The sequence below is a fragment of the Passer domesticus genome, chromosome 13 (genome assembly GCF_036417665.1).
Source record: "Passer domesticus isolate bPasDom1 chromosome 13, bPasDom1.hap1, whole genome shotgun sequence".
NCBI lineage: Eukaryota > Metazoa > Chordata > Aves > Passeriformes > Passeridae > Passer > Passer domesticus.
In genome coordinates, this window is record NC_087486.1 from 16,170,495 (window position 1) to 16,187,468 (window position 16,974).

General features: G+C 58.1%; 2 protein-coding genes across 9 annotated transcripts in view; both read left to right on the forward strand.

Moving 5' to 3' along the window:
* Positions 1–16,974, forward strand: part of LOC135280372 (protocadherin gamma-C5-like) — a 281,155-nt gene that overhangs the window by 148,133 nt on the left and 116,048 nt on the right. The window contains exon 1 of one of the 8 annotated variants that reach the window (XM_064388201.1): positions 667–3,577. The exons of 5 other annotated variants lie outside the window; for them this stretch is intronic. In XM_064388201.1, the coding sequence (XP_064244271.1) occupies positions 1,094–3,577 (2,484 nt within the window). In that variant the 5' untranslated portion in view covers positions 667–1,093. Of the gene's footprint in view, positions 1–666; positions 3,578–14,085; positions 16,973–16,974 lie in introns of those variants that run through there. 2 more of the 8 variants (XM_064388192.1, XM_064388203.1) reach the window with 2 other exon arrangements.
* Positions 4,972–9,352, forward strand: LOC135280371 (protocadherin gamma-A10-like). Its single transcript, XM_064388191.1, is given in 2 exon segments — positions 4,972–5,489; positions 5,491–9,352. Coding segments are annotated over 2 exon segments (2,943 nt in total). The 5' UTR covers positions 4,972–5,193; the 3' UTR covers positions 8,138–9,352.

Genomic DNA, 16,974 nt, shown 5'->3' on the forward strand with positions numbered 1-16,974 from the left:
TATTTATAAATGAGCTTAAAGGAAAGATGGGACAAACTGTTTTTACGAAGTCCAGTGATGAGAGGACAGCAGACTGTTGTTTTCCAGTAAAAGAAAGGAAGATTTGACTAGGAGAAAGCTTCTTAGTGTGAGTTGTGTGAAAATGGAAGGTATTGTCCAGAGAAGTTTTAGACGTGCCTCCAATGTTCAAGTCTAGCCCGAAGTGTTCCTGCTCATGTCAGAGCTGTGGAGTAAATGGTCTCTAGTGAAAAGTTTAAGTTGGAAACTGAAAATATTTTTTGGCTCTTTGAGGGACTCAGTGTTCCTTTGCACTTTCCATTGTCAGGTGTTGAGATATGGAGATGCAGATGAAGCAAGTTTAATGAGTAAGAAAGAAAAGAGTAAATGTTATTCTGCTGTCTGGGCATAGGGGTTGCTTACATTGCTTTACGGTGATCTACATCTCCAAGTAACTAATGCCAGATAATGAAAGGACAATTCAAGACAAGTGTGAAAAAGCTCTTGAAGTCTTCCCAATATTATCGATTATTGTTGATGTAAATGGCCCATGATTTTATTAAGAGCAGGTGAATTAATTCCTTTAATGCCGTGCCATGAATATTTGCTTCTGACCGTTCTGGGTGACTCAAAAGAATGCCCTGAGAGCACCCGACAGCACATGTGAGACAGAAAGGCCTCGGGGTGGCCTCAGTCAGGAGCTGGTGGCGGTGCGGGCAGGCGGGAGAGCCCCGGGGCCGGTGCCGCCGCTGAGCCCCGCCCAAAGCCGGGCCCCCCTGAGCGCGGCGCTCCGGCGGCTGCAGTGGCGCGGCGGCGCCTCCGGGTGTCGCTGTTGGCCGCCGCCGAGCGGCGCTGGAGCCGCCGCCGCCGCCGCCGCAGCGTCCTGCCCCCGCAGGCTGCTCGCTCGCCCGGCGCCGGCCACAGCGGCAGCGGCACCGCCGCCAGCAGCAGCGGCGAGAGGCGGCGAGAGGCGGCGAGAGGCGGCGCGGCGAGCTCGCAGCCTTTGAGCGGTGTGTGTTGTGGGCGGCGAGAGCGGCTGGAAGGGAGGCAGGGCAGCGGCAGGAGGCAGGAGCGCGGCGAGCGCTGCGGGCAGAGAATGGCGGTGAGGCGGCGGCAGAGGCTTGGGCCGGGCGGCGGGCGAGCGCTGCTGGCCGCGGTGCTGCTGTGCGTGTGGGGCCGGGCGGCGGCCGAGCGGGTCCGCTACGCCATCCCCGAGGAGCTGGGCAGAGGCTCGCTCGTGGGGCCGCTGGCGCGGGACCTGGGGCTCAGCGCGGACGAGCTGCCGGCGCGCAAGCTGCGGGTGGCGTCTGCCGGCAAGAAGCAGCTGAAATACTTCACGGTGAATGAGGAGAACGGGAACCTGTACGTGAATGAGAGGCTGGACCGGGAGGAGATGTGCGGCGACTCGGCGACCTGCTCCGTCAGCTTCGAGGTGCTGGTGCACAACCCGCTGAACGTATTCCACGTCGAGGTGGCGATCGAGGACGTGAATGACAATACACCGCGCTTTCTGCGGAACAAATTTCTGCTGGAGATCAACGAACTTACTTCTCCTGGCACCCGGATTTACTTGGGGATGGCAGAGGATCCGGACGTGGGCAGTAATTCCCTACAAGGCTACGAGCTGGAGGCCAACGGGTATTTCACGGTGGATGTGAAAGAGAGCCAGGACGGCAGCAAATCCGCAGAGCTGGTGCTGCGACACTCATTAGACCGAGAGAGCGAGCCGAGCTTGCGTCTGCTGCTGACGGCTCTGGACGGCGGTGACCCGCCCCGGACTGGCACCGCCCAGCTCTGGATCAACGTCACCGACGCCAATGACAACCCACCCGTGTTCGCGCAGGATCGGTACCGCGTCAGCCTGCGCGAGGACACGCCTCCGGGATCGATAGTGCTGAACATGTCAGCCTCAGACGCCGATGCCGGCACCAACGCCCACATCACCTACGGCTTCGGGGAGATGCCGGCCAAGGTGCTTCAGAAGTTCGTGGTGGACGCCCAGAGAGGGACGATCACGCTGCGAGAGGAGCTGGACTTCGAGGACACGCGCGCGTTCAGCCTGGCTGTGGAAGCGATGGATGGAGGGGGTTTGGTGGCGCACTGCAAGGTGGAGGTGGAGGTGCTGGACGTGAATGATAATCCACCTGAAATCACTATTCTTTCGCTCTCGAGCCCGGTGCCCGAGGACGCACCGGTGGGCACCGTGGTGGCCCTGCTGAATGTGAACGACCCGGACTCTGGCGAGAACGGTCAGGTGTCGTGCGAGCTGTCGGGAGAGGCGCCGCTGTCGATCGTGGCGTCGTCGGGCGGCTCGTACAAGGTGGTGACGACGGGCGCGCTGGACCGGGAGCAGGCGTCGGAGCATGGCGTGACGGTGGTGGCCCGGGACCGGGGCAGGCCGGCGCTGTGGAGCAGCAGGGAGCTGGTGCTGGAGGTGTCGGACGTGAACGACAACGCGCCGGTGTTCGAGGAGGCGGCGTACAGCGCGTACGTGGCGGAGAACAACGCGGCGGGCGCGCTGGTGCTGCGCGTGCAGGCGCGGGACGCGGACGCGGGCGCCAACGGGCGCGTGAGCTACTGGCTGGCGGGCGGCAGCGCGGGCGCGGCGGGCGCGGCGCCGCTCGTGTCGGTGGAGGCGCGGAGCGGCGCGCTGTACGCGCAGCGCTCCCTGGACTACGAGCAGTGCCGCGAGTTCACGGTGGCCGTGCGGGCGCAGGACGGCGGCTCGCCGGCGCGCAGCTCCACGGCCACGGTGCGCGTCTTCGTGCTGGACCGCAACGACAACGCGCCCAGGGTGCTGTGGCCGGCGGCGGCGGCGGCGGCGGCGGGAGAGGCGGCGGGAGGGGCGGCGACGCCTTTCGAGGTGGTGCCGCGTTCGGCCGAGGCCGGCTACCTGGTGGCCAAGGTGGTGGCGGTGGACGCGGACGCGGGGCGCAACGCGTGGCTGTCGTACGAGCTGGTGCAGGCGTCGGAGCCGGCGCTGTTCCGCGTGGGGCTGCACAGCGGCGAGGTGCGCACGGCGCGCGCCGTGTCCGAGCGGGACGCGGCCAAGCAGCGTGTGGTGGCCGTGGTGAAGGACCACGGGCAGCCGGCGCTGTCGGCCACGGCCACGCTGCACGTGGTGCTGGCCGAGAGCTTGCAGGAGGCGCTGCCGGAGCTGAGCGAGCGGCCGGCGGGCGCCGAGGAGGAGGCGGCGGCGGCGGCCGAGCTGCAGTTCTACCTGGTGCTGGCGCTGGCGCTGCTGTCGGCGCTCTTGGTGCTGAGCGTGGCGCTGGCCGTGCTGGCGCGGCTGCGCCGGGCCGGGCCGCCCGCCGTGCTGCGCTGCCTGGGCGCGCAGCGCTTCTCGCTGGCCGGCGCCGCCTTCCCGGCCGACTTCTGCGAGGGCACCTTGCCCTACTCCTACAACCTGTGCGTGGCGGCGCCGGCCCGCGCCGTGCCCGAGGCCGCTTGGCCGCCGCCGCCGCCGCCGGTGCCCGTCCTGTCGGCGGAGGAGCTGCTGGGCGGCGATTCCTGCGAGAAGCCGAGCCCCAACTGTGACCTCGTCGTGGGAGAGCCGCCCGCCGAGCCGGATGCACCGCAGGTCTGTAAAGGCTGGGCTTCTCTTTTTAAAAGTTTCCGAATCGTCGTCATTTTCCCCTGGGTGTTCTCTGCATCGTCTCAGTGGGTATTGTCATTTGTATCCCCAAGTAGCGGCCGAAGTTTTTAATTTTTCTGGGTAACAGTTTCAGCTGGCAGCCTTTGATTGTAGCTCTCCGTTCGGCTAGTAGCAGCGCTTCTCAGTGTTTGTCCATACTTCCCGGAATCGTGTTTGTGTGAGTTGCACAGTCCTGTTTCCGTGACGGACTGAATTAGGGAACGGGCTGCACCTCGTTCACGGAGAGCAGGAAGCGTTTGGTTCTTCCTTGGGCATAGGTTCAGCTTCGGGTGAAAGGTTTTGTCTTCAACACTCGAGCTCTGTACATTAGAATTTGTTAGCAACCTTGAATGCAGATTCGTGTTTCTGTGGAAGATGAATGGCTGATTCTGTATGATTGAGTGGAGGAGAAAAAAAACCCAAGGAAGCAGTGAGACCTGGTGTTGGAGCTTTTATCCTTCCTGACTGATTTGTTCAGAAAGGGTGTGCTTGGAACTCGTGTATAGCTTTACCCAAATCCGTTTTTAAAACTCTGTTTTGTCCCTCTTCGATTTAGAAGGGAAACGAACGTGGAAAGTTCCATTCTCCATCCTGAGTGAAAAAGGAGATTGTCGCCCGTTTTGTAGCGGGGGTTATGCATTAGTGGGACTAGATGCTTCGTTTTTGCTTCCTTGCTGGCTCCGTTTTGCTCTTCAGGATCTTTATTTTGTACAATGGTGAGAATGTTGAAAGATTTCTGTTTCTGAGATTTTTATTTTTATATCCTCTTTTCACAATAATACTGGGGCATTTCGTAGACCTCGCATATATTAAGAGCAGCAAATGTTTGCAGTTCTGTTTACTCGGATAAGCATCTGAGATGCGAATGGATCCCATATCAGGGAGATTGGCCAGAGGAGGGTTTAGGCACTTGAATGAAGCCCATTTGCACATTGAGTAGTGGTCAGCTCAGTTTCAAGAGTTTTAAATTTTTTCTACGGTTCCGTGATTTTCTTCAACACATATCGTATCATCGTCCTTAACAAATACTTAGATGAATTGTTTACTAACGAACTACGGTGCTTTACACGTTGATTTTAGGGGGAAAAAAAGGGAACCTAGAATGACTTGATTAATGTAAATCTGAATAAACTGAGGAGATACAAGGCGTATCTTAGGAAAGGATGTCAAATATTTGAAGTCCTGAAAGTTTCCTCGAGAGTTTTAGCTGCATCTTTATCTCTGCCTGTAATTTAGTCCGCTAACAATTAGCTCCCTGGCTTCAACAAGTAATTGCTCCCGTCCCGCTTGTTTTAATGAACCTGATAGCTTTGTATTTTCGGCATATGGTATCTTAATGTTTTCTCTCTCAGAGCCTGTTGTTGAAGATGCTTTTGAACAAAAAGGATGAGTTTAACAATAAGCTAGAGGGAAAAATTCGAAATATGTGTGTTAATGTACATATAATGTCATAAGTAAGTGATGAGTTTGCCGTGCGGTTAAAGAACCACGCGCACGGAATGCCTGTGCCTTCCTCCCGGTGGTGCTAGCGTGGAGGATGAAGGCAGAGATCGGCTGGAGCAATGCGGAGGCAGGAGATCGGCGCTGGACGAAAAGCGGCGTCTCCGCGGCGACTGTCCCCTGCAGGGAGCAAGGCGGGGCGGGCAGCGCTCGGTGCCTGCAGTGCCGGGCGGAGGCTGCGGGCGCCGCTGTTGACCGAGAGGAGCGAGAGGAAGCTCGGAGCGCTGCAGCCCCGCCCGCTGCGGACCCGCTCGATCGCTCGCTCGGGGTCTGGCTGGGCGGCCGAGAGGTCTGCGAGCGTGTCCGCGGTGCGGAGCCGTTCTGTAGCAAGACGGAGGAGGCCGTGGCTGAAATACCGTGCAGAAGCTGAGAGCAGAGTCGGAGCCGGAGCTGTCTGAGTTGGCGGCGAGGAGCTGCAAGCGGTGGAGCGGTGCCGCTGCGGAGATGTGCGCGGCGGGGAGGCGCTGGGGCCGGCGGCAGCGAGCTCTGCTCGGGGCCGTCCTGCTGGCGGCGTGGCAGGCGGCGTGGGGGCAGCTGCGCTACTCGGTGCCCGAGGAGATGCCCAAGGGCTCGTTCGTGGGCGACGTGGCCAAGGACCTGGGGCTGCACCTGCCGGAGATCCGAGATCGCGGCGTCCGGGTGGTTACCGAAGGTAGTACGCAGTATTTCACTGTGCACGGGAAGACGGGACATTTAGTGACAGCGGAGAGGATCGACAGAGAGCAGCTGTGCCGGCTGGTGGAGAAATGCGTGCTGCGCTGTGAGCTGATAGTGGAGGGACAGATGCAGGTTTACCGAATAGAAGTGGAAATCACGGACATTAATGACAACGCGCCCAGCTTCAAGGAAATTGAGCTGGAAGAAAGAATAAGCGAGGCGACAGCACTGGGGTCGCGCTTTCCCCTGGTCGAGGCTCAGGATCCTGACTCGGGGCGGAATTCCCTGCAGAGCTACGAGCTGAGCGGCGACGAGCACTTCTCGCTGGCCGTGCAGGCGGGCCCCGGCGGCGATCAGCGTCCCGAGCTGGTGCTGGCCAAGGCGCTGGACCGGGAGGAGGCGGCGTTTCACGAGCTGGTGCTGAGGGCGAGGGACGGCGGCGATCCGGCACGGACGGGCACGGCTCGGATCCGCGTGACGGTGCTGGACGCGAACGACAACGCGCCCGTGTTCAGCCAGGCGGAGTACACGGTGCGAGTGCCCGAGGACGTGCCCGTGGGCTCTGTCCTTGTTGCTGTAACCGCCACCGACGCTGATGAGGGGCTGTACGGACAGGTGAAATACTCTTTGAAAAAAGTGTCCGACATGGCATCGAATATCTTCCATCTGGACTCTGAGAGTGGAGAGATCACTCTGCTGCGGAGCCTGGACTTTGAGGAAGGCGACTCTTACGAACTGCAGGTGCAGGCACGGGACGGGGGAGGCCTTCTGGACACGGCCAAGGTCACAATAGCGGTAACAGATAAAAACGATAACGCGCCGGAGATTTCGTTGAGGTCAGCACTAAGTGAGATTTCTGAGGACGCCCCTTCGGGGACGACAGTCGCCCTACTGCACGTGCAGGACCGGGACTCGGGATCGAACGGTGCTGTGCACTGCTCGATCGACAAAGACGTCCCGTTCCGTCTGGAGAAGAATTTTGAGGACTACTACAGCGTGGTGACAGCAAGCGAGCTGGACCGGGAGCAGGTGTGGGAGTACAACGTGACGGTGCGGGCGGCGGACGGCGGGTCGCCGTCGCTGCAGAGCAGCGCGGTGCTGGCGCTGCGGGTGCTGGACGTGAACGACAACGCGCCGGTGTTCTTGGAGGAGCGCTACAGCGCGCGGCTGGCGGAGAACAACGCGGCGGGCGCGCTGGTGCTGACGGTGCGCGCCACGGACGCGGACTGGGGGCAGAACGCGCGCGTGCGCTACCGGCTGGCGGAGGGGCGGGTGCGGGGCGCGCCGCTGTCGTCGTACGTGTCGGTGCAGGCGGAGACGGGCGCGCTGTACGCGCTGCGCTCCTTGGACTATGAGCAGGTGCGCGAGCTGCAGCTGTGGGTGCGGGCGGAGGACGGCGGCGCGCCGGCGCTGAGCAGCAACGTGTCGGTGCGGCTGCTGATCGTGGACGAGAACGACAACGCGCCGCAGGTGCTGTACCCGCCGGCGGGCGCAGCGGCGGGCTCGGGCGCGGCGTGGTCGGGCGTGGAGCTGGCGCCGCGCCGGTCGGAGGCCGGCGCGCTGGTGGCCAAGGTGGTGGCGGTGGACGCGGACGCGGGGCAGAACGCGTGGCTGTCCTACGAGCTGGCCAAGGCCACGGAGCCGGGGCTGTTCCGCGTGGGGCTGCACAGCGGCGAGGTGCGCACGGCGCGCTCGCCGCTGGCCCGCGACGCGGCGCGCCACAGCCTGGTGGTGCTGGTGCGGGACCACGGGCGGCCGGCGCTCTCGGCCACGGCCACGCTGAGCGTGGTGCTGGCCGAGAGCGTGGCCGAGCTGCTGGCCGAGCTGGGCAGCGCGGCCGACGAGGCGGCGGCGCCGGGCGAGCCGGCCGCCAGCCTGACGCGCTGGCTCGTGCTGGCCGTGGCCGCCGTGTCGTGCCTCTTCGTGGCCTTCCTGCTGCTGCTGCTGGCGCTGCGCCTGCGCCGCTGGCACCGCCAGCACCTGCTGCCGGCCGACAGCGGCGCCCTGCGCGGCGTGCCCGTGTCGCACTTCGTGGGCATCGACGGCGTGCGCGCCTTCCTGCAGTCCTACTCGCACGACGTGTCGCTCACGGCCGACTCGCGCAAGAGCCAGCTGCGCTTCTCGGCCGCCAGCTGCTGCGACACCCTCCCGGCCCGCCCGCCGCCCGACGAGCCCGCGCCGCTGCTCGGGGACCAGGACCCCGCCGGCGCCCTGCCCGCGCCTTCTGCCCCTCCCTCGGTGAGTTTCTCTCTCCACATTTTCCCTGCGACGCTTTCTTCTAATGCTCCCCTGCCCTTTCCCCGCCGTGTCCCCGGTCTTGCATCGGAGATTTTGCTTCAAGCATACTAGATTTTCTGTCGATGACATTGTGAAGGCTGGTGCACTTTGCTGTCGTCATGTGAACACGGGGTAGGTTCCCCCCCGTGCCTCCCAGTTAGTGAAGAAGGAAGGAGGGACAGGGTTACTGCTGTCCGGCTGTTGCTTAGGTTGTAGGTTTGGGTATTGATCAGGTTGCAGATGTTGTTCCCCTGTATGAGCTGTGCTGTGTAGAGTCTGTGTTCCTGTTAGTATTCGATCTTCTGAAGGGATGGATCCCATTATGGAGAAATAGAACTTTTTCGGAGGTTCATGTGTCTTCCCAAGAACACATGAGCTTGAATAGGTAGAGTGTGTCTTGAACAAAATGCTGATGGTTTTGCATGGAACCTCTCTGCACATTGCTTCCAGTGTTTATCGCTGTCCATGAGACATGGTGGAGGTCAGCAGGAAGTGTTTGTGTCATGCCTGCTTTGGTCTGTGTCCCCAAGAGAGGATTGGACCAGGCAAGAAGTGGTCCTGGTGATGTCTGTGTGCCTGTCATGAGGATGAAGGATCCTCTCGAAGTTGTGCCACTTTGAAAAGCCTGTGGGGGGCGGCATGTGGAGGAGGAAACGCAGGAGGAAATGGCAGAACTGCTTTGGTTTTCTCTTGCTTTTTAATGTAGAGCTATGTCAGATGAGCTGGATGAAGCTTGGCTGTAAAATATTTAGCATGGGAAGAGAATTGGCTGGATGGGAAGGAGAGATTGAAGGTGCAGGCAGAGCTGCAAGGTGGGCATAATTCCCTGTGGGCACATATTCAGTGACTCAGTGTCCCTTGGAAGACTGCTCAGTTTCCCTTTGAGGCCTAAGAAGTGTCTCCACAGAACTTCAGTGAGCAGCAAATGCAGCTTGCAGAGCACAGAGCTGTAGAGATAGCTGTGTGAAATTGGTGGTGGGAAGAGAAATGGTGTGGGGAAGTGGGCCTGCGCTGTCACATGTTTTTAAGATATTTGGGTGCAAGGACAGCATGGATGGTGTGAAGGGTTGGAAATCTGCGTGCTGTGAGCCGTGCGTGAATGCCTGCTGCAAGAGTCAAGGGAATGTTTTCCTCCATTCCCTGTCTGCGTCCTGTCTTTAGGATGAAGCCATGTAAGGTTTTTCTTCCCAAAGGAATTGTCTAGAAGATCTGTATTGCTGCTGCATGGAGAACCCTGGCAGGTTCTTGTTCAGTATTTTCATGTCATCATGGTTGTGTCACTTCAAAGCTTGATTTTGTATTTATGACAGATGCTGTATGGGAATTGCAAGCTGTGTATTCAGTGCCTATAAACCATGTCATCAATCATTTGTTCTGAGATATATAACCCAGAACAGAGTTGGGAGTCCTTCAGTTCTGCAGGTGTTTACTTTCTGTCTCATTCTTATGAAGATGGTTTATAGCTGAAAAGAGAGAGAGTAATAGAGATGTTTCTCAAAAATGTCTGTAATAAATGCTTTTTCTTTTTGCCTGGCTCGTGTGAGATGTCAAATATTATCCATGATAAGAAGATCGAGTCTGAGCAACTTTCCTTTTGGTGCTGTCTCTCTAAATTGTGCTGATCCATGCTAACCATGGGATCTGTGAAGGGTTAGTGGGGAGCGTTGGGGCTGTGGTGTGTGAGGGGTTCTGGTGGAGACATGGCATGTGTTTTGTTGATGGCCAGGGCTATTGCTGGCCTTCTGACAATGAGTCAGGAGGAGTCTGATGATTTTCAGTTGTGTGGTTTGGACTCCAATGGCCTAGTTTGGGTTCCATGTTCCTTTGCCCATCAAGAGTGGTCGTCACACATCCTTTGAGGAGTCCATGTGCTGAAGAATGGTGATGCTGCCTTGGAGGTGATACTTGGATGTGTGGGTCTTTGACAGAGCTGGCAATAATTTATGGCCTGTATGACATTTCCCACTTGTTGAAATTATGGGGAGGAACAGAATAATCTTAGTTGTGATGCTTGGGCTCTGGGAATCTGTGCACATGAGTTTTCTTCTAATGATGTCTGAATGCAAAATTTGCTTTCATGGTGTTTTGGACAGAGAGAAGAAGTCTGTGTATCCAGAGACAGGGCTGGTGCTGGAGTTCACTGTGATGCAGTTCAAAATGCATGAATGAATTGTGTCCACTTCTGATTGTACTAGTAGTTGGATGAGGCCGACAGCTGTGGTTCCAAGCTTTTTCTTTCTCTTTGTATGCAAGGAAATGGCAGTGTGGGGTGTGTGTAGTGAGCTCCTGTGTGAGGCCTCCTGTGTATGGGTTACAGTCCAGTTTCCTGTGCTGTGTATATTCTGCAGTTGACCCAGTTTGAAATGTGAGGCCATGATTGATACTCTTCTGGTATTTTCCCTTTCTTGGCTGGGTTGATCTGATTTGTTGTGTTTGTGTTGTTTGTTGGGTTGCTTGTATTTTTGTCAAGGAGTAAAGCTGATGCTCATTGTGCCTGGCAATCCTGCAAACCCCAAAACATATAATTATCCAGGAGGGAGAGTATCTCTCATCCATCCCTTGAAGCTGTACATGTAATCATGTTATCCTAGAAACACAGAGTCATAGAATGGTTTGTGTTGCAAAGGACCTCAAAGATGCTCTTGTTCCAGCTCCTCTGCCATGGGCAGGGACATCTTCCAGCAGAGCAGGTTGCTCAGAGCCCCAGCCAGCCTGACCTTGAATGTTTCATCCCAGAAATAGAATTTCGTGAATGGATGTTTCCCCAGGCTGTTCTTTTCTCTGTGGCCATCATGGAACTAATATTTTGGTATGTGTTGATGGTGAAACTGCAGGCTGTGAATGCAGAGTGAGGAGGGTGAGAGCTCAGTTCTGTGCCAGACAAATTGGTGATTCAGTCTGGGTTTGTCAGAGAAATGGTTTGATTTCATGCTTGGTGCCAAAGGCAGTGCCATTGCTGTTCTGTTCTGATCCTGGTTTCTCTGGCATGAATGACAATGACAGTCTTCCAGTGGTAGCATTTTCCACAGCAACAGTTCGTGTAGAACCATATTTCTTGGCTGGAAGAGGTAATTAATCCGTTGTGAAACCTCCATTATCCATGTGTATCTCTGTGCAACACTGTGATATAGAGTTTCTTCAGAGTTGTAATTACATTTTTATTCAGGGCTTTGTTTCCAGGGAGGTCGCAGCTCATTTTTATAATTCTGCTCATTACTTTTAGATCTGAAACAGTGACTGGTGTTTTTCAGGACATCCTTACTTCAGTCACTTAAGACTGAATGGTGTGTGGGGACTGTGAAGCACAAGTGATAAGGGAATCTGTTGTAATTTTCTGAAGGTTTACCTTGAGAAAGAGGCCGAGGAGAAGCTGTTTAAATGATGGTTTCATAACTGTGCAAGGGGGGCAGGCCATGCAGTAGATGAAGTTGCTGAGGTGAGGACTAATTCTTCAAAGGAACGGGCTCTGCTATTCTCCTTTGTCAGTTCTCAAGGCCACACACAGTTGAGACCTCAGTGACTTCCAGGTGCTCTCAGGGACTGATATTAAGGCCTGTAATAAAGGCCTAGAGCATTTCAATGTGAGCTTCTCTTTCTACTTGATGTCGTCTAATGCTTCCTTGCCTTATCTGATTCATGTTTTGGGTATCTCTGCCTGTTTTTTATCTTGTTTTATTTTACCTTGATTTACTCATTTTGTGTGTACATTTTGTATTATCAACAACCCATATTTTCTGAGTAATGTACGGTATATTAATGTCCCCAGCAGTTGTTGCAGTGGGAGTGGAAGACAGCAGATATGAGAGTGACTTTGTGTTCTGTTCCTGTTGGGAGAAATAGGTGTAAATATGATATTTGTCGATGTTGCATCTCTGTGGAAAAAAGAGCATGTGACGAAGAAGAGGGAGGGACTCCTTCAAAGCCAATGCTTTGATGAGCCATTCTCCACAGGATGACTGCCGATCTTTCAGTAGGGTTGTTTATCATTTGTGTGCTTTAGAATCCTTCAGTTCCTTATCATAATGGAGGTGAGCAGACAATGGCACCTCCCTTCTGGCTGTGGCTGCAGTGCATTATCCTCTCATGGTAGATTTGAGCAGTGAGGAGAGGGCCACAATCCAAACCTCAGAGTGGCCTGGCATGGAAGAAAAAGCAGACAGGGGAGCTGTGTGTGTGAGGCTGGAGAAGAACTCGGTCATTGCCTTGCTTGTCACATGTCACAGAGAGCCCCAGGCTGTGCCTGATGGAGTCCAGTGTGATTTGAGTTCCTTCTGTAGGGCAAGGGAGAGCTACAAAATGTTATTGCATCTGTCCATTTCCTTGTGTTTCTAACTCTTGCATTGCTTGTGGTCATGAGCTCAGCCTCAGGGTGTCTGATCTCATGGGGAAGGTCTCCTCTGTCCCAGCTGCCCAAGTGCAGGTGCAGTTCCCACCCCCACCTGTGGTGTTGACAGCTGTACAGAGGAAGGGTTTCATGAGCACGTCTGCTCACCCAGAACATTTTGTCTGTGTTGTGCTAATGCAGAAGCATCTGTGCTGCAGCTGTCAAAGTGCAGAGTGAGCACCCAGCCCAGGCAAGGTTGCCATGCACAGCCCAGGGCCAGTGGGAGAAGGTGTGCAGTGTCCCCCAGGCCATCAGCCAGGGGAACGTGCTGGGCAATGAGCTGGAGGCTGTGCCATGGCTGAGGAACAGGCTGGAGAGTCACCTCCAGAGAGTTCTGGACAGTGGCTCCACGTGCAGGTGGGAAGCAGTGAGTGGTGCTGTCCCTCAGGGGCCCTGACTGGGCCCAGCTCTGCTCAGCACCTTGCTGGCCCATGGGGCTGAGTGCCCCTTCAGGCAGTTTGCAGCTGACTGCGCCTGGAGTTGATTCACGGGAGGGCAGAGGTGGCAGCCAGGGATGGGCTGGAGAAGTGGCCCCGTGCAAGCATCATGGAATGGATGAAAGTGCAAGGTCGTGCAGCTGGGGTGGGGCAATCCCCAGTTTAAAGAGAGAGTGGGGGACAGGGAAGAGCTCTGCAGAGAAGTGCTTTGGGTTATTGGTGGGTGATAAGGTGGGACATGAGGTGCCAGTGGGCACCTGCTGCTGGAATTGTGTCCTGCACTGCATGACAAGCACTCTGCCCAGCAGGTCGAGGGAGGTCCTTTCCCTCTCTAAACTCTTTTTGTGTGAGTGCAGAGCACAGGCAGATCATGGGCCAATATCCCAATGGATGTGCTAGAGTTCCCAGAAGGATCACGGAAGTGTCCTGACTGCTGTCTGCAGTGCAGAAGGACTGAAGGAGTTTAGGTCTTCAAGCACAGAGAAACGATACCTATGCATTGACTTCTGAAATTATTTTAAATGCGCTTATAGGAAAGATGGGGCAAGCTCTTTTTCTGAGGGCTGGTGGTCATAGGACACTGGATTCTTGTTTTCCTCCAAAATGAGCGAGGTTTTGACTAGGAGAAAAACTTTTTAGTCTGTGTTGTGTGAAAATGGAAGGTATTGTCCAGAGAAGTTTTAGACGTGCCTCCAACATTTCAGTCTAACTGAAAGTGTTCTTGCTCATGTCAGAGCTGTGGATTAAATGGCCTTTAGGGAAAAGTTGAAGTTGGAAACTGAAAACATTGTTTGGCTGTATCGGGGACTCTGTTTTGCACTTTCCATTGTGAGGCGCTCAGATATGGATGAGTGAAAAAACTCAGATGAAGCAAGTTTAATGATTGAGAAGCAAGAAAGTAAATGTTATTCTGCTATCTGGGCATAGGGGTTGTGGCTTACATTGCTTTAGGCTGATCTATATCCCGTAATAAATAATCTCAAGTAATGAATAACAATTTAAGACATGAGTTAAAGTGCGAAAAAGCTCTTGAAGTCTTCTATATATTAGCATTTCTTGTTGGTGTAAATGGCCCATGATTTTATGAAGAGCAGCTGAATTCCAATTTTTACTGCCGTGCCATGAATATTTGCTTTCGACTGTTCGTGTGACTCAAAAGAATGCCCTGAGAGCACCCGAGAGCACATGTGAGACAGAAAGGCCTCGGGGTGGCCTCAGTCGGGAGCTGGTGGCGGTGCGGGCAGGCGGGAGAGCCCCGGGGCCGGTGCCGCCGCTGAGCCCCGCCCAAAGCCGGGCCCCCCTGAGCGCGGCGCTCCGGCGGCTGCAGTGGCGCGGCGGCGCCTCCGGGTGTCGCTGTTGGCCGCCGCCGAGCGGCGCTGGAGCCGCCGCCGCCGCCGCCGCAGCGTCCTGCCCCCGCAGGCTGCTCGCTCGCCCGGCGCCGGCCACAGCGGCAGCGGCACCGCCGCCAGCAGCAGCGGCGAGAGGCGGCGAGAGGCGGCGAGAGGCGGCGCGGCGAGCTCGCAGCCTTTGAGCGGTGTGTGTTGCGGGCGGCGAGAGCGGCTGGAAGGGAGGCAGGGCAGCGGCAGGAGGCAGGAGCGCGGCGAGCGCTGCGGGCAGAGAATGGCGGTGAGGCGGCGGCAGAGGCTTGGGCCGGGCGGCGGGCGAGCGCTGCTGGCCGCGGTGCTGCTGTGCGTGTGGGGCCGGGCGGCGGCCGAGCGGGTCCGCTACGCCATCCCCGAGGAGCTGGGCAGAGGCTCGCTCGTGGGGCCGCTGGCGCGGGACCTGGGGCTCAGCGCGGACGAGCTGCCGGCGCGCAAGCTGCGGCTGAGCGACGAGAAGCAATACTTCACGGTGAATGAGGAGAACGGGAACCTGTACGTGAATGAGAGGCTGGACCGGGAGGAGATGTGCGGCACTTCTGCGTCCTGCTCCGTCAGCTTCGAGGCGCTGGTGCACAACCCACTGAACATTTTCCACATCGAGGTGGCCATTGAGGACGTGAATGACAACGCTCCAACCTTCAGCAAATCTGTTCTGGACCTCGAGATTAGTGAATGGACGCTTCCTGGTGCTCGTTTTCCTTTGGAAATGGCACGAGATGCAGACGTAGGAAGTAACTCGCTGCTGACTTACCAACTCACGAGCGACACATCCTTCTCACTGTCAGTGAAAGAAAAGCCGGGTGGAAAGAAGCAGCCGGAATTAGTGCTGGAGAGGCCGCTGGACAGAGAGAAGCAGAGTTCTTTTGAGCTGGTGCTGACAGCAGTGGATGGTGGGGAACCCGCGATGTCTGGGACAGTCCTGATTCGCATCAATGTGACAGACGCAAATGACAACCCACCCGTGTTCAGCAAAAGTGTCTATGAGGCGAGAGTGGCGGAGAATCTGCCGGTGGGGTCTCTGGTGCTGCGGGTGCGGGCCACGGATGCAGATGTGGGCTCAAATGGACGAGTGTCCTATTCCTTCGGCAACGTCCCAGACGACGTGCTCTCATTGTTCGCTATCGACAGCGAGAGTGGAGAGATCAGGACGGTGGGTCCACTCGATTTTGAGGAGGAAAATAAATACATTTTTGGCTTGGAGGCGACAGACGGAGGTGGGCTCAATGATCACTGCGAAGTGCAGATCGACATCACAGACGAGAATGACAATGCGCCCGAGATCACCATTCTGTCATTGTCGAGCCCGGTGCCTGAGGATGCACCGGTGGGCACCGTGGTGGCCCTGCTCAAAGTGCGGGACCGAGACTCCGGCGAGAACGGTCAGGTGTCGTGCGAGCTGTCGGGAGAGGCGCCGCTGTCGATCGTGGCGTCGTCGGGCGGCTCGTACAAGGTGGTGACGACGGGCGCGCTGGACCGGGAGCAGGCGTCGGAGCATGGCGTGACGGTGGTGGCCCGGGACCGGGGCAGGCCGGCGCTGTGGAGCAGCAGGGAGCTGGTGCTGGAGGTGTCGGACGTGAACGACAACGCGCCGGTGTTCGAGGAGGCGGCGTACAGCGCGTACGTGGCGGAGAACAACGCGGCGGGCGCGCTGGTGCTGCGCGTGCAGGCGCGGGACGCGGACGCGGGCGCCAACGGGCGCGTGAGCTACTGGCTGGCGGGCGGCAGCGCGGGCGCGGCGGGCGCGGCGCCGCTCGTGTCGGTGGAGGCGCGGAGCGGCGCGCTGTACGCGCAGCGCTCCCTGGACTACGAGCAGTGCCGCGAGTTCACGGTGGCCGTGCGGGCGCAGGACGGCGGCTCGCCGGCGCGCAGCTCCACGGCCACGGTGCGCGTCTTCGTGCTGGACCGCAACGACAACGCGCCCAGGGTGCTGTGGCCGGCGGCGGCGGCGGCGGGAGAGGCGGCGGGAGGGGCGGCGACGCCTTTCGAGGTGGTGCCGCGTTCGGCCGAGGCCGGCTACCTGGTGGCCAAGGTGGTGGCGGTGGACGCGGACGCGGGGCGCAACGCGTGGCTGTCGTACGAGCTGGTGCAGGCGTCGGAGCCGGCGCTGTTCCGCGTGGGGCTGCACAGCGGCGAGGTGCGCACGGCGCGCGCCGTGTCCGAGCGGGACGCGGCCAAGCAGCGTGTGGTGGCCGTGGTGAAGGACCACGGGCAGCCGGCGCTGTCGGCCACGGCCACGCTGCACGTGGTGCTGGCCGAGAGCTTGCAGGAGGCGCTGCCGGAGCTGAGCGAGCGGCCGGCGGGCGCCGAGGAGGAGGCGGCGGCGGCGGCCGAGCTGCAGTTCTACCTGGTGCTGGCGCTGGCGCTGCTGTCGGCGCTCTTGGTGCTGAGCGTGGCGCTGGCCGTGCTGGCGCGGCTGCGCCGGGCCGGGCCGCCCGCCGTGCTGCGCTGCCTGGGCGCGCAGCGCTTCTCGCTGGCCGGCGCCGCCTTCCCGGCCGACTTCTGCGAGGGCACCTTGCCCTACTCCTACAACCTGTGCGTGGCGGCGCCGGCCCGCGCCGTGCCCGAGGCCGCTTGGCCGCCGCCGCCGCCGCCGGTGCCCGTCCTGTCGGCGGAGGAGCTGCTGGGCGGCGATTCCTGCGAGAAGCCGAGCCCGGTCAGCGACCTCGTCGTGGGAGAGCCGCCCGCCAATCCCGATGCACCGCAGGT